Source organism: Bidens hawaiensis, unplaced genomic scaffold (genome assembly GCF_021521415.1).
Source record: "Bidens hawaiensis isolate Kalapana, Puna unplaced genomic scaffold, B.hawaiensis_p1.1 tig00011786_1, whole genome shotgun sequence".
In the NCBI taxonomy this organism is placed as follows: domain Eukaryota; kingdom Viridiplantae; phylum Streptophyta; class Magnoliopsida; order Asterales; family Asteraceae; genus Bidens; species Bidens hawaiensis.
In genome coordinates, this window is record NW_027491934.1 from 618,846 (window position 1) to 645,801 (window position 26,956).

General features: G+C 36.8%; 1 protein-coding gene and 2 pseudogenes across 1 annotated transcript; 1 reads left to right on the forward strand and 2 right to left on the reverse strand.

Moving 5' to 3' along the window:
• Positions 1–1,568: 1,568 nt before the first annotated feature.
• On the reverse strand, positions 1,569–3,614 carry LOC143538950 (uncharacterized; annotated as a pseudogene).
• Positions 3,615–4,860: 1,246 nt separating this feature from the next.
• LOC143538954 (leucine aminopeptidase 2, chloroplastic-like) lies at positions 4,861–6,348 on the reverse strand. The gene is made up of 5 exons (XM_077032389.1): positions 6,237–6,348; positions 5,660–5,755; positions 5,499–5,576; positions 5,342–5,402; positions 4,861–5,263 (listed from the first exon to the last, which is right to left on the reverse strand). Exons 1-5 carry the CDS (start codon positions 6,315–6,317, stop codon positions 4,944–4,946), a joined length of 636 nt encoding a protein of 211 aa, XP_076888504.1. The 5' UTR covers positions 6,318–6,348; the 3' UTR covers positions 4,861–4,943.
• A 15,543-nt stretch (positions 6,349–21,891) lies between these two features.
• LOC143538955 (uncharacterized) lies at positions 21,892–23,109 on the forward strand (annotated as a pseudogene).
• Positions 23,110–26,956: the final 3,847 nt, after the last annotated feature.

The following is a 26,956-nucleotide window of genomic DNA, read 5'->3' on the forward strand; positions in this document are numbered from 1 at the left end:
CAACCCACTCACATTGTCTGGGGCTGTCCAAACTGTTCGCCGCTCGTTCGTCGTTCGCTCGAAAATTGCTTGAAAAATGTTCGTTCGATTTCGGATCGGTTTGGAAGTGAGCCGTTCGGCTCGGTTTGGTTTAAAAACAATCCAAGCACGAGCAAAGCCTCGCTCGGTTTGGTTTGGTTCGGTTCGTTTTGCTCGAATTTTTTTTATTTATTAGTTTTATATATAAACTTTATGTATAATTTTAAAAGTATACTATATTTTTTAAAGTTTTTACAATTTCCTTCTTTTGTGTTGAATTCAAAGTTCAAAGTTAAACTATAGTCGCTCTTTTTATATATGTTTTATTGATAACTTTGAGTTTGATACATTTTAAAGGTTAAAGTTTAAACAATGTAGAGTTAAAAGTCTTGAGTTAATGATATTTTGAAGTTTTAGAAATTTAAAATTGGAAACTTTGTACGAAATCAAACAAAACCAAACCGAACCAAGCCGCTCGGTTTCAAAACCAAATCAAGTTCAAGCATAAAGATATCGCTCATTTCCTTAAATTCAATCTGCTCGGTTCGGCTCGCTTTCAAACCAAACCAAGTATGAGCATGCCCGCATACGGTTCGGTTCGGTTCGTGAACAGCCCTACATTGCCACCTCTACTTACAATGTTAATGATGACACATACATTATATCGATGTTTGTTTGTGATGTATTTCAATTCCTGAATGATTTGTATTTCGTTTATCATTATCGTTTGATTGTTCAAATTATGTTTATTTTCACTATATTCTCGTTTTATTTTTATGAATCAATTGTTTATCGTTTCGATTTGTTCTCATTCTTCGTTTTGTTTGGATCTAGCTCCTCTTTAAATTCATTATTGAGAAAAGTTGATACAAATATAGTAATCTAATCTGACATGTAAGAGAGAGAAGAAAATGACTGAAAGTTGATTTTCTCCCTATAGTGTTAAAAAAGCTTATATCTCATCCTCAATCACTCAAATATGCAACTGAAAAGTTGTTGGAACATTCAGATCTCACGCTACATCTTTGTAAGCATCTCTAGTTCCTCTTCGCGCTCTTGGTCTCTTTGTATCTTAAAAAAATGTACATTCTAGCTTTCGGCCTTGAATTGTGTATTATGGTCTTTAACCTCGAAACCCTTTTTAATATGTTGTTTGTTTTTTCATTAATACTGCTTAGGAAATTCACTTTCCTTGTGTTATGATATTGTTAGGGTGTAGATTTTCAACACGATAATAAACACACGGTTAAACATAACCACAAACACGTTTAGTATAAGATGAAATAGTTGGCTTGGTCCGACCAAGAAAGACATTCTTAAAATGTAACTTACGGCATCCGAAACTAGTAACTGAACAATGTAGTGCACAGAATAGAAAATATAACATGTTCTTCAAAGTTTGATAGCACCTAAACCTGAATAAGTATAAATTTAAAGCACTAGCTAAAAGAGTGAGATATGTAAACTTTTTTCAGGAATCAATTTAAGAAACTAACATTATAAAACCATTTTAGGAACTGAACTCTATTAAAAAAAATGGAAAATTGAACTAGATATTGTAGTGAACAATGATATTGCAGCAAGCAATTAATGCACTAGAGGCACTAAAGTCTAGAAACAGTTTAACATTGACGGACCAACGAAAACAGTATACGCAACTATATGAAAACATCCATTATGTCTTTAACAAGATTGTAAGAACACGTTACAGGATCCGGAAGTTACATCTGCAAACACGAGTATATGGATTAGTGAACTGGTCAAATGAGTCAAAGGTAACCTAAAGTTTATTAAAATGCTCATATTAGTAAAATATACCCGAGCAAGCCACGGCCTCGCCATGTTCTAGGCGTGACAGCAAGGTTAATCAAAGCCCCCTGCCTCATAACTACCATAGGAACAGGAAGCCCTTGATTCATTTGTGCTTCAGATGCAAGCTTTGGTAGCAAATTATCACCATACTCAACTTTCCCAAATTTCACGATTTGATCTCCAAGTTGTAAACCATCTTCTGCTGCTGGTGATTCCTCACTTATTTCATCCACCATTGCAAATGGCCTGCTCACATTCACATCCATCACACTCGTTGATGAACTTATACCCACCATACCTTGGCTACTGGAACCTGAAACACACCTTGTAACGATGAAACTGCAATCCAATTTAAGCTCGAGCGAGCAAGTGGCTCGGCTCGTTTAAACTACTATGTTTAACGATGCTGACCTGAGTCCAAAGTGGTTGAAGATTTAGAAGGAAGCTTTTGTGAATGGAGAAGTTCAATATTTGGCTTATTTTCTCTGTGATATCCTTGTGGTCATTCCTTAGTGCTGTATAGAAGTTCAATGGAAGTAATGATGTAGCAGCTAATACAAATTAGGAATCAATGACAATGCAATTAAGTTTTTGAAATTGGAATTAGAAAAAGGAAACTCAAAAGCATGTGAAATAGGCTTGGCATAAGTGAAAAAAGAATTGCTTTGAGTTCTACATAACCGAGTCAAATAATCATAAAGCTTAAAAAAGTAACCTACGATTATTGTATTTCAATGATAAGTAAACTAAGAACCTGCAAGTCTATGTCGGTCAGCTCGAACGACTGGAATGTCAATGTCAGACCTCGGAAACCCCTGCAGAAAACAAACTTTTCAGAAATGTCACTCCAAGTCAATTTCCAAACTCCCAAATGTGGTTAGGAATTAGGATCATGGCATTTTAGTTTGACATTAGAAAGTTATAAGACAAAAGATCTCATTTAACATGGAAAGTTGAATTACAAATACAGAGTTTAGTTCCACTGCAATAGATAGAGGTGTGTACAAATAGGTCAATGGACCTTTAACTGCTCAAGATTCTACAATTTTGACCAAAACAGAAGAAACTGACCGATACCCACAGACACAACGAATGTTTATGTCTAACTTAGTATGTAAAGATCGATGAGCATAATCATAGCAACAAGGTTCACATTCACTCCATAGAACAGCAATGATAATCTACCTCAACATACTAGTTATTATAATACTATCACAGCTTTCGCCAAAAGCTTTTCTGGTAGAGAGTCATGGTATTAGCGCTAAAAGAGCGCGAGGTGCACTGTAATTAGCTATGTGCACTGTAATTAGCTATGAGGGGCATGTTGTAAATACAAGATACGTAAGTAAGGAGTCAAAAGCAGCAAATTGGTCAAATAAGCAAGATTTGCACACGCAAGTAGGGTTGTTCAACGAATAATATTATAATTACTTGAATCGAATTATTCGAATTTTGAATTCAATTCAAACTCGAAATAGATTCAACAAATTCGATTCGATTCAAAATAGCCAATTCGATTCGAGTTTGAAGGAATTTGATTCGAAATTAGTCAAATAATCATTTATTTTAATTCCAATTTAAAAACTAGTACAAACTTGAGTTTTTCAACAAGAAAAAATACAAGTTTATATAAATCATTCACAGTCACATCCTAAATCAATAATACTCCAATATATAGAGAAACATGAATTAAATTATTATTATTATGTTAGAGTTATAACTTCAGAATCGACGAGATTGCCGGAGAGTCCAGGGCCTCCTGGTTGAGAAAGACGGTCGTTCATCTCCACCTTGTAATGTTAACTTGATCTATCAATACACACTCTCTCTCTCTATCAATACAAATCAACCCCTTGTACTATTTCCATTAGCCCTTGGAATATAAATTCCATGATTAAAGTTTTGTTTAGTTGTTAAAAAAAAAGATTTATGTTTTGATAAATATGAATTAGACAGTATTACCCATGAAAATACAAGTTCAAGTGTAGATGATTTATTTTTACTAATTAAGGTGTGAACGTTTTGAAAATAATAAAAGTAAAGTTTTCTTAAAACCATTTCATTTGGGTCGTTAAGTTGGACCATACTATGTGACTCAATTTCACTTATCGGATGAACCAAGCGTGTTAAGAGGCCCATTCAATTCGACCGCTTTGGAAGAAAATTACAAGCCAAGGCCTTGTTGGACGTGTCACCCAAAACGGCTGGTCTTAGGCTATGCGTAGTACAAAATGTGGCGTTTTGTGCCATGTGGCGCCCAGTCAGCAAAGAGTGAGTTTTTGTTTTAAGGGTGTAGTGGTGTTGTAGCCCAATATATATATATACACACACACACAAAAGAATATAATAATATTTTTCAAACATGCACATGCGACAAATACTCGTCCCCCCCCCCCAACTTATCGCCTGAGGGGTGGTGTTCCAAAAGTTTGTAGCCCCTTATCGCCTGTTTTGACACCCCAGTACGCATAGCCTTAATGGTTTAACAGTTTAACATTATTTTTTTCTTTAGTAATAAAATATTTGAATGAAAAACTCATAAATATAATACATAAACCACCAAACCCTCAAAACTGAACAACATAATCTTAGACTGATCAACTTGCTTTGGCTTAAATTGTTTGATCGGTTGTGATGTTTTATAAGAATAGGATGAGGAACCTGGTAATCTTCATAAACTAGTAAAGAGTTTCAACATGTACCATGGCCTCAATCTACAAGTTGTTGATTGCAAGTTACAACAAGGTAAATGTAGTGTTTAAACTGGCTTGTTTGTTAACACGTGATCCTAAATTTATAAACAACAAAACTAAACTACTTATGAGGAGACCAACTTAAATTGTACTAAATTCAATAACATTATTACTAGTTTTAAATCCCTTGAGACCACTTACCCCCAAAGAACCATATGCAATAGAATTTATTTTGGTATTGCAACAAGATGTAGTGTCCAGCTGGCCAAGACCTAAACTTTGTTTAAATAGATTTAAGACATCAAAAAACTTGTAAAAATAACATCCATCAAAACCACCTGCAAATAGCAAATCTTTCTCAAGTGAGAAAAACACAAATAAACGTTTTTTATTTCCTTCATTGACACTTTCTTATTTCCTTCAACACGAAGAGTTGGACACCACCCATTCGACCAAAGTAGGAACAGCAAACCCTGTTGCAGATTTCTTCTTATCGTTCCAGACGGGACCCGCCATGTCAATATGCAACCACTGTACTTTCTCATCAGCAAACTGCTGTAAGAAAAGAGCTGCAAGAATAGAGTCGCCCTGCCTGCCTCCGCTATTCGCCATATCCGCCACACCTGATTTCATCTTTTCCCAGTAACTCTCCTCCATTGGCATCCTCCAAAGCTTTTCTCCAGCAGATTCCGAGGCTGCAACCACCTCCTTTGCCAGCTCTTCACTCGGTGAGAAAACTCCTGTTTTAGCAGTGTTCAACATCAATATATACCATCAATAAATAATGATGATAATAATAATTTATTTATTGTACGTACCTGCAATGGACGGCCCAAGAGCAATTATGCATGCCCCAGTCAGCGTCGCCAAATCAACTATCTGCAACAAAATGTCATCGAGACAAGTTAACGAAAATATCAAAAAGATATATGAATAACAAATAAAAATAATAAAAAAACAAATAATAAATTATACCTTGTCCACACCTTGGTTACAAGCATATACTAATGCATCCGCAAGTGTAAGCCTTCCTTCAACATCAGTGTTGTTTACCTAAAACAAATATTAACATTGATTATATAAAGTTCTTCATTAATGAATATTTAATGGATTGCAAACATAAACAAGGGAAGCACCTCAATCGTCTTTCCATTTGAGGCTGTCACTATATCCCCAGGCCTCATTCCTGTTCCACTTATCATGTTTTCACAAGCTGCCACAATAAAATGAACCTGCAATCGAGTACATGTATGCTATAAATCACTCTTCACCTTCAATAAATTTTTAAATGTTCATATATTACTGTTGAGGGGAAGAGGAGTAGAGATACACCCAAACTCATTTGAGATGAGTGGATTGGGCAGTATTTAAGAGACTTGCATATTTCTTAGAATATTAATAGGAGTTCTGGAGACGGAGGATTAAGGTTAACAACAAATGACGTTTGGGGGAGGGTGCAGTTTGGACCACGCTTTCTCTTAGGGGCTTAATTTTCCCTTTAAACTTTGGCGACCATTGCATTTTATCTTGGGTCTCTGATGTCTTTATCTTTTGGATTGTTGCTATTATATTGTTTCACAATCTTCCCCTTTTTTTGTTATTAGTAGTTCACTATAACTGTATTTTATAGTGGTGGTTGTTTTACGTTAATGTAAATAACAAGAAAATCATTTGAAAACAGAAATGTTATTCAAAAAAAAAAAAAAAGTTTACCTCTACACCGGGCGGTTTAATTTGACCAAGAGCTTTCGCAGCACCCAAAACTGCAGCTGAGCCTCCCATATCAAATTTCATAAGCTCTATGGAGCAACCTGGCCCTGTTTTAATGTTGTAGCCACCACTGCAAGCAAAGAAGATAAATATTACATGCCGAAAGCAATTTCTCTTACACTAACTAATGATGATACCAAGGGTACTGATTTACTAGGAAAAGAAATAGAATTACTACCTATCAAAAGTGAGTCCCTTCCCTACCAAAGCCAACTTCTTTTTAACGGTCCCACTTGTTGGTTTATAACATAAATGAATAAATTTAGGAGGATTTGCAGAAGCAGCAGCCACACCAAGATAAGAACCCATCTTCAATTCTTTACATTGTTCGGTGTCCAATATTTTCACGCCGGGATAATCCGGGAAATCAAGTATCAAACGTGGGTGGCAAATCCGGTCATTGTTCCAAAGAGCAACGGAACGTGGCGGATGTGCATCGATTTTAAGGATCTAAACAAAGCTTGCCCAAAAGATTGTTATCCGTCCTGAAATTGATCTCAAGGTAGACGTTGTTGCCCCGTTTAAATTCAAATGTTTTCTCGATGCCTACAAAGGTTATCACCAAATCCACATGGCGGCATGTGACGAGGACAAAACAGCATTCCGGACCGATCAAGGCACTTTCTGTTATAAAATGATGCCTTTCGGGCTAAAGAATGCGGGTGCCACATACCAGCGATTAATGGATCAAGCTTTCAAGGGTCAGATAGGCCGAAACCTAGAGGTATACATGGATGACTTAGTGATCAAGAGCGTCGAAGGAGATCAAATGTTGAGAGATATCGAAGAAACTTTCAAAACTCTAAGGAGTATAAACATGAAGTTGAATCCAGCTAAATGTTTGTTCAGAATGGAAGAAGGAAAATTCCTTGGAGTCATAGTCACGGATGCGGGCTTCAAAGCTAACCCCGATAAGGTTCAGGCCCGCATGCCTTCTCCCTCTTCCCTCAAAGAGGTTCCGACACTTAACGGAAGACTCGTGGCACTCAACCGATTCTTAGCAAATCATGCGGCCAAGTCTTACCCATTCGTGTCAACACTGAGAAATTGCCTCAAGAAGGCACATTTCAAATGGACTACGGAGGCCAAACAAGCATTCTTAGACGTTAAGAAATGCTTAATGGAGTTACCCACATTAACATCACCACATGCGGGTGAACCTTTGACGTTGTATCTATCTGCTTCGAACATTGCCATCGGTGCCGTACTATTGACAGACAGAAAGAATGTCCAGACTCCAATTTATTATGTCAGTAGAACGTTGTCGGACCCGGAAACCAAATATTCGATGCAGGAAAAACTAGTGCTAGCATTGGTCTACGCTGCCTGGCGTCTCCGCAGATATTTCCAAGGTCATCCCATCAATGTGCTAACAGGTTACAAACTCAAAAACGTGTTGAGTAAACCTGAGTTATCTGGACGATTGGCGAAGTGGGCCATCGAGTTGGGTGAACATGTGATCGAATACAAACCCAGACCAGCAATCAAGGGGCAGGTGCTTGCGGACTTCGTTACTGAAGTCCCTCAACACAAAGAAAAAGAATGTTTAATTGAGCAACAACCCCACACACCTCCGGAACAAGGACAAGTTTGGTTATTGTTCACGGATGGAGCTTCAAGTGGCGAAGGATCCGGTGCAGGCCTCAGGCTAGTCAACCCTGAATGTCATGAATTCACATATGCCATAAAGTTAGACTTCAAGAGTACTAATAACGAGGCAGAATGCGAAGCCTTCTTGGCAGGCTTGCGGATTGCTAAAAAACTTGGGGTAAAATATTTGGAAGCGCGGGTGGATTCCATGTTAATTGCGGGACATATAAATGGAACCTATGAAGCAAAAAAACGATGTTATGGCTTCTTATCTCTCGCAAGCAAAATACTTAATCAGCCAATTCTCCTCCTTTAACATTGTCCATATCAAGAGGAGTGAGAACAAGTCTGCGGACGCTCTTAGCAAGTTAGCTTCGACAAATTTCGAACATTTTGCTAAAGATATCCGCGTCGAATTCTTGGACCACCCATCCGTTCCCCAAAATCAAGTTCTGGTAATTCAAACGGGTGTCGAATCATGGATGACACCGATCAAGGCTTATTTATCATCCGGAGCCCTCCTAGCACAAGGCTTTGAATTACCAACTGAATGATGGCGTGTTATACCGGAGGTCATTTTTAGGACCATTGTTGCGTTGTGTACATGCCGAAGATGCAAATTATCTAATACGAGAAATTCATGAAGGCATTTGTGGCTTACACGCGGGTCCCAGAATGACTGTTGCAAAAATCATGAACGCGGGGTATTATTAGCCCGGCATGCACTTGGACGCCGTACAAGAAATCAGAAAGTGCGATTCTTGCCAGCGTCATGCCCCCAATACCCTGCATCCCAAAAACGAACTGATCTCGGTAACATCCGCTTGGCCGTTCCAGAAATGGGCTATTGGTATCATGGGACCTTTTCCCAGAAGCACCGGGACGAGTCAAATATTTGATAGTGGCCATCGATTACTTCACCAAATGGGTGGAAGCCAAACCAGTGGCATCAATGACGGCATCAAGTGTTAAGAAATTCCTTTGGGAATTCATCATATGCCGGTTTGGTCTTCCGCAAGTATTGGTAAGTGACAATGGAACCCAATTTGCTAACAGCGGACTACAAGAATGGTTGAAAGAACTACAAGTCATTAAAAATTTTACATCTGTAGCTCATCCGCAAGCAAACAGTCAAGTAGAAAGGACACCGAACTATCAAAGAAGGAATCAAAGCAAGATTAGGTACTAAACGGACAGGCTGGGTGGACGAACTGCCTCATGTACTTTTGGCCTTTCGCACCCAAAAGAATTCTAGCAATTCAGAGACGCCGTTTAGTTTAACTTATGGCACCAAGGCCATAATTCCGGCTAAAATTGGGATTCCGTCCGCAAGAGTTTTGCTGATTGATGATAATGATCACGAACTCCGGTTAAATCTCGATTTGCTTGAAGAAAGAAGAGAACTGGCATCGATCCGCGAGCATAATTATAAGCGACAGCTTCAGAAGTATTACAATTCGCGGGTCCAGAAATGTGAGTTCGATGCGGGAGACTTCGTCTTCCACAACAACGAGGCTTCCGGCCAGGAACCTTCGGGCAAGTTAGCCCCAACTTAGGAAGGCCCTTATAAGATAAAGCAAGTTCTATCCAAGGGTGCTTACAAGTTAGAAAAGTTAGACGGGACTAAGATCCCTCGAACTTGGAATGTGGTGCAGTTAAAAAAATGTTACATGTAACAACTTCGTTTACCTTTACTTTGGCCTGCGCGCCCAAATAGATTAGCTAAATTTATGTAATTTCGCATTTTGTACTATGGCTTATGCCTGGGCTATGAAAATTTTGTGGTTGTAATATTTTATTGACAAAATCGAAAGTCCGGCAGAGCACTTATATTATAATGTATAAGACAAAGTGTACCGGAGAAAACAAAACTTCTTATTTATTATCAAAAGAGATTACAAACAGAAATACATATACAATTACATAAAGAGTAGATCTATATGTGGGGAGGTGCATCTTTAGTTCCGTTTATTGTATTTAATTATGATTATTCCGGTTAATAACTAAAGTTCCGTTTAGTTAGAATAATATGTTATTTAACATTTATTTAATTTTATCATTTCAGCTTATGGCTCCCAACTAGAAATGCTAATGTCATGGATGGAGTATTTGTTGTAAAAATGTCTTACTTTTTGTACAAGATTAGATGTATATATTTTTATTATTCATGTATTTTTGTATTTTCACAATTCATGTAATTTAATTGATTTTTGTATAATTAATCTTATATTGTTGTTGGTCAAAGTGTATTTAATAAATTTCCATGATTTTGAATATTTTCAAAATCGTTTTAATATATTTCTCTGGTTATTATTATTGGTCAAATTCTATTTAATATGTTTCCATATTTTTAATTTAAATTTAATATCTTATGCAACTAAATCACCAATGTCAACGAAATTTAACAAATTTGTATACTTTCCAATATTATCAAACTTTATATTTTAAAATAATACACATTTATGTGCTTATCCAAACTCATTTCTAAAGAATACTGTAAAAAGAAAGCTATGTTTCTATAATATATTAAACTATTCTCTAGCCAAGGTCATTGTGCAATTTGATTTGTATTATCAATATATCATATGTTGGAGACACTTGTCTTCGTGGATATAAAGATTATTAATATAGAACAATAACTTAAACCAATAATTTAAGATTTATACATACTGTTGGGCTCAATGAGAACTATTAAATATTTACGAACCACTAAAAAATATTTAGTTCACCTTTTGTATGTATTAAAAGATTAATACATTATTAGTATCTTACTACTGGAAAATAAAATGTGTCACTATATCAAATGGTTGCCACATCCAGACTGTTATTAGCAGCCATATGGATATGTAGTTAGGCATGTCAAAATGTAATGTTGTGCAACTTCTTGTCAAGATTTAGAACATGTTTGAGCTAATATGGCTTATTAGCATCTTGAGTTCAAGTCATAACAAGTTCAAGTCAAGATTAAAGTGTATACAAGTTATGGCTCTATGAATCGTTAACAAGTCATATAAGTCAATTGATGTTTCTAAGTGTTCAGTTATTAGCTATTAAAAATACCAATTTATTCCTTTTCATATTAATCTTTGACAACACCGAAATACTACAAATTAAAGTATAAACCTTGTATACAAGGAAGTATTTAGGGAGCTGTAAATACTAAATTTATAATACTTTTGTTAAATAGATAGTTAAATTGTATAGACTTTTGTTCGTGTTTATTTTAAATTACACTTCAAGTAGTTCTTCCTACATCTTGTCAAAGTGAAACGTACTTAAACTATCAAAAAAAACACGAGGCTCACAGTTGGATGTCAATTCTTACATGTTGAAGAGATAAAATAATTTGCGAATTAACTATTGGATATAGGTGAAGGGAATGTTGGTGGGTCTAAATGACGACGAATGAATGTACAAATTCCCAATGATATTTTAATTAACAATTCATTATATTCAGTATATGATTTAATAGACTTTGTATATCCTTCGATTTTAGACAAGTTCAATGAACTTACTTTCAAGAATTGACAATATTGTCGATTAAAATTATATATGTTTATTAGACGATTTTTATATTTTCACCTGTGGCGCTCACGGGTTAATAACCTAGTATATAATATAAAGCTAAAAAACATAGTATTTGAATTCTCATTGAAAGTTAAATGATTTAATTGAAATAAATTAAAGTTTGACTAAACTAATTGAGACAAATTGAAAGTTCAGTAAACTAAATAAATAAGACCAAAAAAAAAAAAAATTGAATGATTTAATTGAAAAAAACTTGATTACTATTTTACATTGTTACCTCTATTTTCCAAACACACAACTCTTTTTGTCCAGTATAAGTATTTTCTTAAGAAATATGTTTTCTATGCAAAGTGAATTTAATTTGTACATTGCATATTTGATCAATCGTGTATATAAAATTAATGCGTAAAATTTGTTTGTCAATGAATGACTATATTTAATTGATTAGGTACATATAAATAGATATATGTATGATAAACATTTTTAACTGCTCATGATTGTTTTGATATGTTTTTACTAATAATAATAATAATAATAATAATATAATTTTACGACATGAAATACTTAACAATTCATGCGAGTAAAATACACTATTTGTTGTCCATATATGTAGCAAAGTCAAATTATATTATGATTTTGAGCCTATGTTTATATATCACTTTTGGTGGTTGACAACAAGTAATATTAAACTTGTCTTTTCTAAAATAATCAAACAACTACCTAATTTGCTTATATTGAGCAAGCAGAAAAACTTGAAAATAAACCCGGTCCCTTTCCCTTCCCATCTTTCAATCCACTCCGCTAATAAATTACTACCTCCGACCTCAAAAATTCAGTCTTACCTCTTTAAAAAAATAAAAACCCTTGTCTCCATATGCCTCAAAAATTCAGTAAATCGAGATCACATGCTTCTTTTGGCAATAATGACAATGATTAATGGATGAGAAAAAGGACGGCAATCGGCTACAATCTTAAAAGGTCTCTTGTGTCCATTTCATATACATTAAAATAAAATTAATCATGAATTTAACAACAATAAATTCTACTTTTGAAAAAGTAAACAAAGTTACACTCCTAATACGAGAAAAAATGTCACTTAAGTTTTCAACACAAATCCGTCGGTCGGCTATGTTAAGTTTTGAACCAAATCCGTCTTCTTCGTACAATCTTAAATTTGTCTTGGATATTTAAATAAGTGTCCTTTTGAGCCAAATCCGTATCCTTTGACAAACTTCAACTCAACTTCGTCTTCTCCGACCAATTTCAACTCAACTTCGTTTTCTCTAACTATTTTCAACTCACCTTTGTCTCCTCCAACCATTTTCAAGTGTACAATTTCAACTCAAAATGGGGGGGGGGGGGGGGGTTGACATTTTTTAAACTTCGTCTTCTCATTAGAATTTCAAACCAAATCTGTCGCCGACTACAGATTTTAAGGGTCACTTTGAAAAGTTTTCAGGAAAAAGGGCTATTTTAGAAATGAACTACTTTAAGAATATTTTTTTACTAAGAGCATCTACAACAATACCCTAGGTTTGGATGAGTTGGCAATAGAGGCAAACAAAAGTGAGCTTAATTTATTGTTGTGGTGCAAAGTTTGTGAGAGTAGGTTTGAATATGCAAACCTGCAACAAGCAAGGGGGTGGTGGGTCCAATTTTCCACCCTCTCACATGCATATGTACATACACTATACATATATAGTTTTAAAGAGGTTTGTAAAAGTTTGTTGTTATAGAAGAAAGTTTGGAATCTGACGTGTCGGTTTGTAAATGTGTGTTGTTGTGGATGCTCTAAATATATGTAGGGTTATATTAGATTGATATAAATATAAAAACATATAGAACCGTTGAAGAGGGATGCGAATTGATGAGCTTAGGTTTGATTGGTTGGTTACGGTTTTGAGACACCAACATATAACATAATACTCGAAAAAGTTAATGATTTCATATTCAAGTAAGACAAAACACCAAACAGTTATAGTTACAACAACCAACACGCATCATCGATTTCTTCTTTTCTTTTCTTATTTACTAGTATAATTCTTTCCAACTTACATCCATCCGATTCATTCATTTGATTAACCCTACTTCATATTTCGATTCCTAAGTCTGATTATTGGTGGTGGTTGATATGGGTTTGATCTGGGATTCTTTGACTTTTGCAGGTAGGTTAAATGCCTCTCTCAATATATTTATTTACTGATGATATATCTTTAATATGTTCATAATTAAATTAACCTATGATCGAGAAAACACACGTTCAAAAATGATGTCAGAAGAAACAAGCACAAGCACGCTATTTTCACTCAACAACAACTTTTGCAAAAGCTTTACAATGAGTTAGAAGTTGAAAGGGAGTCTTCTGCTACCGCAGCCAGTGAAGCGTTAGCGATGATGATATTACGGCTTCAAGGAGAAAATGGAATCCGAGACTGGTACCATGCTGAAGAATCCATGGAAATATTTGAAGAATTAATTCACCAAAAAGAAACGGAAATTGCTAATTTGGATTATCAACTTCAATCCTATTGAAGAAACTCTGTGCCACCAAAACTTTTTAAATTGGCTTATTTGAAAAGGAGCAGTCTTGAAAGGAATCGATCGGCAAGTCCAGACTCTGATACTGAACGGTCGGACGAAAGTCATCTAAACTTGGATTCAGATAAACAAACATACTGGGAACAGATTCGGAAGTTAGATAAGATAGTTGAAGAGATGACAAAAGAATCAGAAAATGGCCAAAGGCAACAAAAGTCAACGGATGAGATGGTTTTAGATGCTTGTAATTTGAGTGTGCTTGACGTCCCTGAAACCAATGAGAATCTTGATATCGGGAAATCAATCTTGGAAGATGAAAACAAAATTGAAAAAGTTTCAACCTTTGTAGAAGATCAGGATTCTATAAAATCGTTTAAAAAACATTGTTTTTGAATAAAAAGGATAATATGGTTGTTGATTGTCGCATGGCGGTTAATGTTGTGGAAGGTGAAGGGTCATCTCAACAAGTGAGATAACCCAGGATGATGCTAATGTTAGGTCTTGAGAGCCTGTTATAATTAGAGGAAGGGAAGATGAGATGTTGAGATTGTTGTATGAGATAAACAGGAAGTTAGATTGTATACAAGCTGCAAGTGAAAGTGGTAAAACTGAAGAAGAGAAACAACCGTCTTCAAACTATGACTTACCTATGCTTCAACTTCGAGAGGTATTATCACATTTTCTTTAATCTTTAATCTTTATATGCATTTATAATAAGTATTGTGTTTGTCGTAATGTATGCACATGCAATGCTGCATTTTTGGATGTGATGTGAATAGCCAGCTTTCTAATTGATGACTTGATAAATGCTACCGTGTAAGTGTTTTTGTTTCTAACAATTAATGCGGTTTGGTGTGTATGGTGATTGGTGAGTAATTGGTGTGATTTAATTGACTGGTAGCAGTGTATATTTGTATGTGCTTTACATATATACTTGTATAGAAAAGTGAAAAAGGATGTGGAATGTATTTGGACAATTGGACTTGAAGTTGTAACTGGTATTGCAAGTTAATCTAGTGATGGTTGGATTTGTCACTTTTAACTACCTGTGCACAGTAATGCTTAAGGTGGCTTAATTTTGTGAATCATTGTATTCGGTTTGTTATTGGAACGTACAGACCTTCGTATTTAGGACCCGATAATATTTTGATTACATGCCAATCAATGTTTGTTAAAGTTGATTCACAAGGTACTGCTTTTGATTGTGGCATGGATACTAAAATGTGGAATGCTGAGCTGTTCCATAAACTGATCAATGATCATTACGTGGAGGATGCTGAAACTGAAACTCCTATGGGTTTTGATTGATGAGTGATAAATAACGGATTCATACACGGATAGGTGGGAGTGTGGAATTGTAGAAGACCTGAAGAAATGACAGTAAATCCAACTTCAATTTTAAAGTTTTTTTTTTTTTTAATTTTCATTTAATTACTTAACTGTGTATTTAATTTCTTAGTTGTAATTCATGCGGTTGATTAATTGTCACATTTAATTACTTAACTGTGTATTTATTTTCTTAGTTGTAAATTGATGACATATGGTTAGAATCTCTTATAAAAGTAACATATATATTGTGACCTTGAAAACTCATTCTCTCTCTTATATGCCACAAACTGCAATCCTGTTATGGGATGGTATTCCGTGGTCAAACCCGATGATTCTCAGGAATAATGATGATATGTCACATTATGATATAAGAGTATTCGAATTTGTTTATTGTTTCTTTTCTTTTTTAATTTAGCAACTGTAGACGTTAACGATTTAAAACATACCACCATGGCTTAATTTGCAAGATAAGACCAAGAAAACCACAGCCTATGATGACAAGTAATGGACTAGAAACGTTGACCGGTTACACTAATACTTTGATTGGTTACTAATTAACTAAATGATTAGAACACACTCCAAATAATGAACATAAAACGTACTTGCAGTAAACTATGAATAGACATCGTATCTAATACTTTGATTGGTTACTAATTAGAAAACCCATAGGAGTTTCAGCATCCTCCACATATCGATCGTTGATCACTAATACTTGGAATCAAGGGTTTGACTCTTGGGATTGGTAGGAGAAGTCAACTCAGTTAAGCGGTTGATCATTCAAAGTCAGGATAATAGCAATAACTACATCATGAAATGCGAGTCTGGATAGGAATCAACAGATCATGTTTTCACAGGTTGCGAGATTGCGGCGGTGATTTGGAAAAATATAAATTGGTGGTGTAAAGTTCCGCCGCCAATTCATGAGTTTACGGTTAGAGACTTGACCTTTCCAAAACGATGGATTTAGAGGTGCCAGAGAGGAGATGATCCACAGAATAATTATTATTACATGTTGGAGAATATGAAAAGCAAGAAATGAGAAAAAAAACCCATTTATCACTCACATATGTTATGAAAAAAAGCCATTTATCAAAAATATGATTTATGATATACTTTGTCATAAGCATTATTATTTTACTATGTATTCATTATTTCACCATATATGACCTTGGGTTTTCTCTTATATTTAAATTGTTTCTCTCTTATGACTTTTTTGAGTAGTGAATCAAATCTAAAAATGGGACCTTGACTTTGACTATCTTGTCAGATACATTGTTTCATAAAGTTTTGACCAATGCTTAAACCCAAGGTCATATTAATATGGTAATCAAAACAAACATAGGCAGCAGCTATAAACTTTACAAAAATCTAATATAGAATGGAGGGAATGCAAAACTCCAAAAATGTGTGTATAAGTTACCGTTTGATACAAGTTTTACAAAAGCTTTACAATGAGTTAGAATAGAAAGAGAATCCTCTGCTACTGCAGCCAATTTATAAACAGCTAACTAGGGAAAAACTAGATGAGTTTGTTGAAGGGATAGCAAGAGAATCAAAAAATGGTCAAAGTCAACAACAGTCAGCGAATGAGATGGTTTCAGATGCTTGTAATTTGTGTGTGTTTGAAGTCCCTGAAACCAAAGAAAATCTAACTATTGGGAAATCAATCTTGGAAGATGAAACAAAGGTTGAAAAAGTTTCAACCTTCATAGAAGATCAAGATCCAATGAAGTCATTTGAAAATACATTGTTTCTGAATAAAAAAGATAATAATATTGTTGCTGAATGTCGCATGGCGATTAATGTTGCGGAAAGTGAAGTGTCATCTCAACAAGTGAGATAAGTGTTCGATTGACGGGTATTGGTGTATATTTGTTTGTGCTTTTACTTATATACTTGTACATAAAACTGAAAAGAGGATTTTATGCATTTAGACTTGAAGTTGTTACTGGAATTGAAAGTTAACCTAGTGGATTTGTCAGTTTAACTGTTTGCGGACAATTATGTTGGTTGGCTTGATTTTGAGCATCAGTGTATTCGGTTTTACATTTTGCTACAAACCTTCGTATTTAAAAGCTTTACAATGAGTTAGAAAAGATGTTCCACAGAATAATAATTTTCTGTGGAATATTATTTAACCGTTTGATACAAGTTTTACAAAAGATGTTCCACAGAATAATAATTTAACCGTTTGATACAAGTTTTACAAAAGATGTTCCACAGAATAATAATTTTCACAGCAGCTTTTTCGTATTTAAAAGTGGGTCGTGTTTTTCATGTATAGTGGTCAAGTTTGTTATCTGCTATACTTATTATTATTTGATTTGTTATTTATCTTTAAGTTTGTGAGATTATTCTAACTCTAGTTTAAATATCAGGGCAGTGATAAATGTTTTATTATTATATAATTAGTTGATTAGTCTTATCAATTATCATTATCCTTTTCCATGTAACCTCTCTATATAAAAAGATTTGGTTTTCTGTTATTTAGTAATAGAAAATACTATTCACTACTATTTCTTCGTCTTAACAATTTCAATATATGTTGAATCAAAATTTGTCAAGATTGATACACATTTTAATGGGTTTGATTGTGGTATAAGTATTAAGATGTGGAATGATGAGCTATTCCACAAAGTGGTTAATGGTCGGTAGGCGAAGAATGTCAAAACCCGTATGATTTTTGATTGACGAGTGATAAATAACGTAATTAGCGGATTCATACATGGATAATTGGGAGCATGGTAGACGTGAAAAAAGGATAACTAGTGCAACTTGATTTAAATAACTATAGTGACTTCCCACAATCCCACATGATGAGGCGTATTTAGATTTTGCTGCCAATGTTAAAACTGAAGAATCTCAAAATGATGATGATATGTCACATCAATACCATTATATAGAGGTTGAAGTCATAAATTTGAAAGTGGCCAAAGTATACGGTTTTGTTACTGATTTTCGAACGCTTTAGAAATTGTAGATGTATAGATATGCAACGATTCAAAACATTTGAAAACATCCCCTAGTGAATTCTTTTGCAATATAACAAGGAAAAAAAAAAGAAAACACTCATGGTATTAAAGAAAACAACATTTAATGAAGTGGTTGCTATAATCTGTATATAGTAAGACTACAAAAATGGCTGCTTCTAGAGGTATCCATACCAAGAAACAAGTTCAAACGAAAGTGCTAACCAAAACCCTTGTCAAGATCACCTAGAACCAACTAGTATTATGTTTTAAGTTGCAAGTAAACTTTAGAATACTTCAACCAACAAACCCTATTTATTTTTGTATGTACTCTTGTAAGACTTGTGTGCTCAACTAACTAGAAAAATGAACTCTACGTTAAACGAAGCAAGATCAAATATAACTCATCCATCTTATCTTTGATCGAACTTGTTAGAGATCTTCAAAATTAGATAAAAAGACTTATCTTCATGGGCTTCAGAACCATAGAGAACAAAAGAGAATGTCCAAAAAGTCTAAATGTTGGCAAGCGTGTAACCGTTCAAATCATCTACCAATAGCGACATTTTGTTATGTGACGCATGTTGCGCACATATATCGAATTGGCACACCCAATGTGACGAGTAAAGTGACAAAAGTCTGGCTTGGGTTTTCGTGGAAGTTACCGTTGATGGTGATCTACCGGACCAAGCAAACGTTCACTTCCATCTTAGAATTAGAATAAGAATAAGCCCTCTGCATTTACTTGCACTTCATCTATTGAATAATAACGTACAGAAGCCCCCCATGTTGCTCATTGTTTAGTTCAACATAAAGGTGTTCAAAATATTGTTGCAGACAATCTAAAGAATAGAAATTGGGTTAAAGAGGTAAACAAGTTGCATGTTCCTTCAATTCCAAGGCTGAATGACGGGTTTAAGCAGGTTAAAGGAATAGAAAGTCTGCCTCATTACATGATCCTGCTACTTCTAAGCAACACGGTCAAAAGGGTTTTTCTAGTGGCAGAAAAGACCACTTTTGAGCGAGATAAGGTCTAACCATTCGGAGCTGGTCATCTTGGGTAGTGAATCGAATCTACAAAATATGGGATGCTGACTTTGACTATTTTAACGGACACATTGTTCCATAAAATATTTGACCAATGCTTAAACCTAAGGTCAATACAGGCACAGGCTGTAAACTTTGTGTAGCCAAAAATCTAACTAAATCTAATCTAGAATGTAGAGAATGTGAAACTTCAAAAACATTATTAGAACTTACAGTTTGTCACAATGAACCTAACTAGGTATCGTAACTAATCAATTAACTGCACCACTTACCAAACTGTTGATACAGCTAACTAATCAATTAACTGCACCACTTACCAAACTAACTGTAACTAACTACCTAAATACATTTTCTACTATTAGCACCAGCAAACAAACAAAACAACTAGGGTACATGAGATATCAGTGTGTAATTCATCATATCACTGCAAGCCACACAGATACTTGCTAAGCAGATAAGAAACCACAACTACACATCCATAGATACCAACATAAGCATCCAAACATAATCTTTTGCCATCAATCATCCATAACTTTTATCAATCATACAACAGCATCCTCCTGATGCAGATTCAAAAGTCACACACATTCATCCTAATCAAACGTCAGATTGCAAAACTAATCAAGAAGAGCAAACGCTGAAGTTAAATGCACTGTTACTAATGCAACTTCAAAATCACATTTTTCCAACCAGATAAAAAAAAAGCATAAAAATAGAATAAGTAGCCGCATAACATAAATTGATCACAAGATATACTATATAACAAGTAATCAGACCTAGATGTGTTTATAACAATTTATATAATATAAATCCTATAGAAAGCTTCTTAAATTCAATCGATAACCTAGAACTTCAATCAATAGTCAATACGCAAGCAAGCGGAGCATAAACCGAACTCGATAAATACATTATCAGATCAAGTGCCTATGATTCTTCAATATATCAAAATCATTATCCGGTTTCTATACACACACAACAAAGTTTGAACGATCGTACAGCTTGTAGAGTACCAAAAATCGAAACAACCTTACCTAGCTGGTGTCGTCGTCTTCCTTCTTTGACCCGCTGCTGCAACCGTGATCATGACAGTCCTCATCATCATCGTCGCTGGTGTCTTCATCAAAAGGCTTTTGTTTGTGGAATATGCAGCATTTCTTGGAGCTCTTCTTCTGCATGAATTCGTTATCGACGGTGCCTTCTTTCACGTCACCTTCTTCTTCCGTGGATTGAGCGTCAGCGTCAAGGTCGTTGTTGTTTGTGATGGAGTTGGATTTGCTAGGGTTATTGTGGTGGTTTCACAACTTGATGTCTCGCCAGGGTTTGGGGAAAACAAATGAGATTTATGATGATTTTATATTTATATATTAGCCATTTTTACATTTTTCAATTTAGTTCCTCATTACTTTTTGGCCACTGTAGTTTTTTTAGTGGATCCGGGTTAAACTTTAAGTAAGAATCATCGACATGAAAAAACGCTTTGGTGGAGTTGATATATTGTTGATAAACATGGTTACAGAAGGTGATCATTTTATCTAGACATATAATCATTGTCCGCTTTGGATTTAAAACCTTACCACATCGTACGACACCCATATGAAAGCTTACCACAACAACAACAACTCAACACATCGTACGATACCTTAGCACATCGTATGGCACTTTACCACACCATACGCCACTTTAGAACAATGTATGACATCTTAGGACACCACACAACACCATATATAGAGTGCAAAGGATTTGACTCGTTCAAATGATCCTTCATTGTCTTATGTTATATATCTCCAAATTCACCATCCAACATCTATATTTTGTTGTCCCACAAATCAAGATAGGAATGCGGAATACAAAATGAGGTAAGAGTTGTTTAGACGCGTTGTTTCAATAGGATTTTATGTTTACTTGAACACTTTCGGTGTGGCTCGCAAGAGTTGGCTAGTATAGATGAGATAATTATTATTTACGAAGGGAGAGACACCACTCTTTTTATTCAAAAAAAACCCACCAATACGCCTCGTATAAATAATAACTGAACTCTGGAGACGAAAAATGATTGCGTCATTTCGCTTCAAATCTAGACAGTGAAACTCCTCCTAATTAGGGTTTCATATATATTGTTTTGTTGCGGGTACAAGAAATCTTATTAATTAAATTAACCTCCGGTTAGCTCTAATCCCTCGATCTACTTTAATTTCTAGTTATCTGATTGAACCGGTGCTTGTGTAAGATTTCTATAGCAATTAGTTAGCTCGCAAGCAATGATCATCCTCATTTTATTGATTATTATTAACCACTCGTCCTCTAACTTTATCTTATCAAGGTTCATTGATTGTCATAATACTTTTCCCCGTTGTGAGTTTTAATCTCATTATCATAATTGAATTTGTCATCATAAACACAATCCGTTATAAACTTCTATTCAATTTAGTTGTTTATTTCACAGACGATTAGACTCGTACAGTTGCATTGCTGTCGAGATATGCGCTGACTTGAAATCTTTTCACTCGTTTCTAGTTTGGAAGAAGCAAAAAGCCCTAAATCTTATTAAAGATTTCGTCTTCCGAAACAAATTGCTAGCTACGATATCGTTCAGAAAGATGGATACAGATCAGGAGTGTGACAGTTTGATCACTTTAGATACAATAATTAAACAAATGCAAAAGAGATGTGAAGCCGTCTCGAAATTTTACCAAACTAAAGTCTATCCTGCAAGCGCACGCTCACTAGATTAGTCCAATCAGAGCTCGCTTTTCTCTCCCGCCTTTCATCAACCGACTCCACAGCGTCTGTTTGTGTCAACATCGGTCATATTGAATCAGTGGTCCACGTCCTTCAACAACCAAACATATCAGGAGTGTCACGTGTCTGCAAGACAATCGGGCTTCAAAACGCGTGCATGTTGATATAGTTTGCACTTTCGAAGGGAACCTGGTTTGGTATATTGTATCTGACAGGAACCCAACGTACATATCTTGGCACAGTCAACCAGAATCTTCTAGAAACAAGGGTTTACGTGATAGAATTCAACTTCTTCTTGAAGTTGCTCATAACTCTGTAGCATTAAAACCCGTTTCCATAATATTCTTCTTCTCAAACGGGCTCGATAGATTCACACTAGACAAGTTTCATACAGAATTTGAACCCGTTGACCTTAAGTCAAAGTTTTCTAACTTTGACTTTAGTTTCTCCAAAGAGTTAGAAGGTGAGTGGATAGATTATTCTTTCAAGATCGTATCAACACGCATCGGTTCTTGAAATTAAGGTTAATTGCCCTCAAATGGATAAAAATCAACTCCCGTTTATAAAACCTAATAACACCAATTTGACCGGTGATCTTACTTCATTAATGATGTCATCCAATAATGGAAAAACGGACACAAAAGCTTTTAGATACACCCGATGATGAACTGAAAGCCAGATTTAAAGGGAACACGGAATTTGTGATCGGTCAGGTTTTGTCTGAAATTGAGAGTCCAATACATATGGATATTATTAAGGTTATAAGTGGGAGAAAGTGTGTGATATGTGAAAGTGTTTGTGCTGAGTTTAAGGAGTTGGTTTTAATGTGTGGTGGGGTTAATGAGAAATTAAGGGCGGAACGGTGGCGGTGGTTGTACCAGATTCTCCCTCGGGGCGTATGATGAGCCTTCCGACTACTAGAAAACTGGGTTTGAAGAATAAGATTGTGTTTGGGACCGGGGATTATTGGCACGCGCCAACGTTAACGGCTAATATGGGTTTTGTGAGAGCGGTTTTGCAGACAGGTGTCTTTGTTTACTTTTGAGCATAGACCACGGGCTTTGAGCGGGGATTAAATCGGTTCATCGTTTGTAGTTGTATATGAGTCATGAAAATGTAACAGATTCATGTGTTCACATCACTTATCTAGCGCATTATTTAGTTATGAGGTATACGTTTCCATGTTTGTTATTATTAAACGTTGTTTTGAAAAGTTGTGAAGGGTTTTTGTCCCAATCAGTTTTAGATCATCGTCAACGATAATAGAATTTACTGATGAGTAGCTATGTGATGTATGAACTTAAATACGTTACTCATTGTCTACGTGCCTTAAATAGCAGACACAAGTATTGTCTTGCCATTTCTGCCTTAGATACATGATGACTAATGAATACAGGTAATGTGTGCGTCCATTTTGTGTGTAAATATTGATTTTTTTTTCATGTAACCGCCACCATAGGCACATTTCTTAATAATAAGCAAGTTGAAGAAACACGGATCTACTCCCCACTAGTGGGTTCTAGATCCGATGAGTCTACAGGGTAGGATATGGTTAACTGCCGGTACGATATGACCACAACTACTAAAGTCCAGTGACGTGAATCCTGCAAAACAGAACACCGTGAGCTCGTTACGGGAAGGATGAGGTGGGGGGTCTTCCCGTAACCACCCTCCGGCGTGAGAATAAGTACAGTTCTGACTTGAGAGATAAAGTACTTAAGTAAATTGAGAGAGTACAGTATGAGTGAATGAATACCTCATGATGATTGAGAGGGTATTTATAGCCGAAGGATGGGGGAAGGAGATTGGGCCAACTGTCCCTTTGGAAGATGCTCTTATAACCGTCTGGACACGTGTCCTCCTATTACTGGTTAAATTCATACGTTGCATGTGCATGTATAACAACCCGGACACGTGTCCTCTTGTGATAGGATAATGAATAACCCTGGCCATGTGCTAGGTTATAACAACCTGGACAGGTGTCCTTCAATAATAGGTTGGTACATCACGTATTGCTTAAGAGAGCATCTTGGTAAATCTTCTAGAGTGTTATTACACGCTGACAGCTGTCCCGGGGCATTACCTCGTAGTTGTTTATGCGGACGGTCTGTCTGTCCTGCGGACGACTTTTGAGGGTGCCAGGATGCTTCCGCATGCCTTATGGGAGTGTTTCTTCCGTTCATGGTTATACGGATGATTTGTATGCCCCGCGGGTGCCTTATGAGGGACTTCCGATTAACCCGCGGGTGTCACTTAAGGGTATTCGGGTCTTTTTGGTACCCTACCTCTATAAGTCCCCCCAGTCCAGTGTTTCTTCCGTGTGAAGTATTTTATGCGGGTGAAATTCTGGACTTAACATGGGTTTGGGGATTTTTGATTTTGCAAGTTGGTGAGAAATATCCTTTGTTGTTGTGGATAATCATGAAAAAAAGGACAAGTTGACCACTCGCAGGCGCGTGTGCAGGTGACAGGACGTTTTTGACGGCTGTTACTGTACCCGACTGTACAACTTTTTCCCTTTTTCGAATTTCCCGCGTGACGTGGCGATCTGTTATTGGACGGTTTTTTCTCTCTCTACTGTTTGCATCCCATCGCATTAATTGCGGTGGGTATAAATAGAGGGAGTTAACTTCTTTTTGAAGTTTTATCACCTTTGAATCTTAAATACAAACTTGTTTTCTTTCTTCCATCTATTACTCAATCTTTCCTGGTATTTGCCATGGCAACTGCTCAATCTGAAGTCGATGAAATAGAGGTTTGTTGGGACCTAGGAGAGTACCAGAAATTCATTACGACTTATGGTATTCCAGCAGAATGGGAACCGGAGTTCCCTTCTGCCGGCTCTATTGCTAGCTTCCCACCTCCTGGAAAGATGGCTTTATACGCCGATTATTTTGACCGTGGGAACTTTTGCCTTCCTATCACAAAGTTTTTTCTGCGTTTGATTAAGGCATTTGGGATTCATTTATCCCAACTTCACCCACACGCTGTCATGCGCATACGCCATTTCGAGTTCGTGTGCATGGCACACGACTTAGTTCCCCGGTTGGATCGGTTCGCTGTATTTTACAAGATGGCGAACCGAAACGGATGGTACACTTGCCACTGTGTGCCGGATAGAGTTATCGGCAATATGACCGAAGAAATTTCCAAGGATTGGAAGAAGAAATTCTTCTGGATCTCTGAGGACGTAGTGCCTGAAACAATGACTCGTCGTTCTCCTAACGACGCCTTTTATAGATATTACTCCCTCTGCTCACGAGAAGCGAGATTGGTTCCGTAAGCTTACCACTCCACCCACATCAATGCGGATGCTTCCTGAGGAAGCCCTTGTATGGGCGGGCATTAGCCGTTTGTGGCCTTCACCTTTCATGAAGCTCGTTTTCGTTGAATTAAACGGCCGTAAGTCTTACTATTTTGTTTTTTCCATATTTTTGTGTTTTGAGGCTTTGTTGATAACGTTTGCCGTTTGTTTTCAGGTTTTGGTTCGATGTTGAACGTTCTAGAGGATGATAGGGGCTGCGTGAGTAAAACTATTCGCGATGTGAAACATACGCCCATTCTGGAGAAGACTGCCCAGCATTTCCTCTTTCCGGTCAAAGTGCGTGCTGAACCGATTGTCTCGGAAGCTATCTTTGAAACAGGTGCGTACATCCTGAATCCTCCGCCTCTTAATGCGCTAACTTCCGATGGGATAATCGTTATTTTAAGTGACGATTCTGCCATCCTTGAGGAAGGAAGCTCAGATGATACTTCTAAAGTTTTCATCTGTCTGTCACTTGTTGGCAGAGCTGTACCGGAAGAGATCTCTCCGTGCTTCCCAGGCAAGTGACGCGGGTACTAGTGCCGCGGATGCCGGGAAGGAACCGAAGACGAAGAAACGTCGGACGCATCGTCCGAGAAGACCACTACCACCCAACCTTTCGGAGCGTTTGGGTACAGTGAAAGGTGCGTTTTTCTTGTTAACTTTTGCTGCTCATGGCAATGAGATTTGACTTATGATTTTGTTATGTAGATCCGTCCATTGCTGAACGCCCGGTGGCTGGTAGGCTGTCAAAGCCGACTCCGACTGTTGAGAAACAACTGTCACCTCCACTGGAGAAGGAGGCGGAGAAGCCAGTTACCCCTCCTGTTGAGACGGTCGAGGAGGGATCGAACGTTCAATCGATAACGTCCGGGTCCTTAGACCATTTGTTCCAGAATGTTGACGCCACCGGTCCTCAACAAGAAAACCCTGAAGCTGCCGCGGAAGGTTTTAGGACCAATGAAGCTTTGATGCAACCTCCTCCCCAATTTTACACTTCTTCCTCGTTCTTTTCGACGGGTGAGGGAGATGGTTTGGACCCTCTACCCATGAGGCTAGGGGAGGTTCATATCAGGGTGAGCCACAACAGTCTACCTCTTCTCCCGTTCGTATCGTGCCTTCAAGCTCTCAATTCTTTGGGAGCGTGCAGTTGGGAGGGGACTACGACTTGTTCGTCCCGCCGTGGGACATTGTCAACGGGTCTCGGGTTTCTAACTCCAAGACCTGTTTGAGTTTTGTTGAACATTGTATGCCGCCGGCGGAAAAGACATACCAGCTAAACCGTTCCCGCCAAGAACTCCACTCTGACTTGGCCGTTTCTTTGACTAACAGTTTAGCCTGTAGTCAAGAGATCTTGCGGGAGTGGCGAACAATGGGCGGAAAGCTTGGTGCTGCTTCCGATGAAGTAAAAGCTTCCAAGAAAGAAGCTGAGGAGCACCGCAAGGCGGCGAGTGCAGCTAGGTGCCAAAAATCTGACGCCGAGGCTGCACTCCAGAAAGAAAAAGATCGGAATGCCGATGCCGCTAAGCGGTGGAAGGAGGCTTGTGAGAGATCCAATGCCACCCTTGAAGCTTTTCGAGCTGAGACTCTAAAGAAGAAGGACGAGTTGGCGAAGGCAC

Bases quoted from the DNA above. Each gene is read 5' to 3' on its own strand.
- LOC143538954 (XM_077032389.1), bottom strand. From the start codon at position 6,317: ATGAAATTTGATATGGGAGGCTCAGCTGCAGTTTTGGGTGCTGCGAAA. The intron at 5,756-6,236 runs GTAAACTTTTTT...ACTCGATTGCAG, and splicing joins TTAAACCGCCCGGTGTAGAG to GTTCATTTTATTGTGGCAGC. The intron at 5,264-5,341 runs GTACGTACAATA...CTGCTAAAACAG, and splicing joins TCTTGGGCCGTCCATTGCAG to GAGTTTTCTCACCGAGTGAA.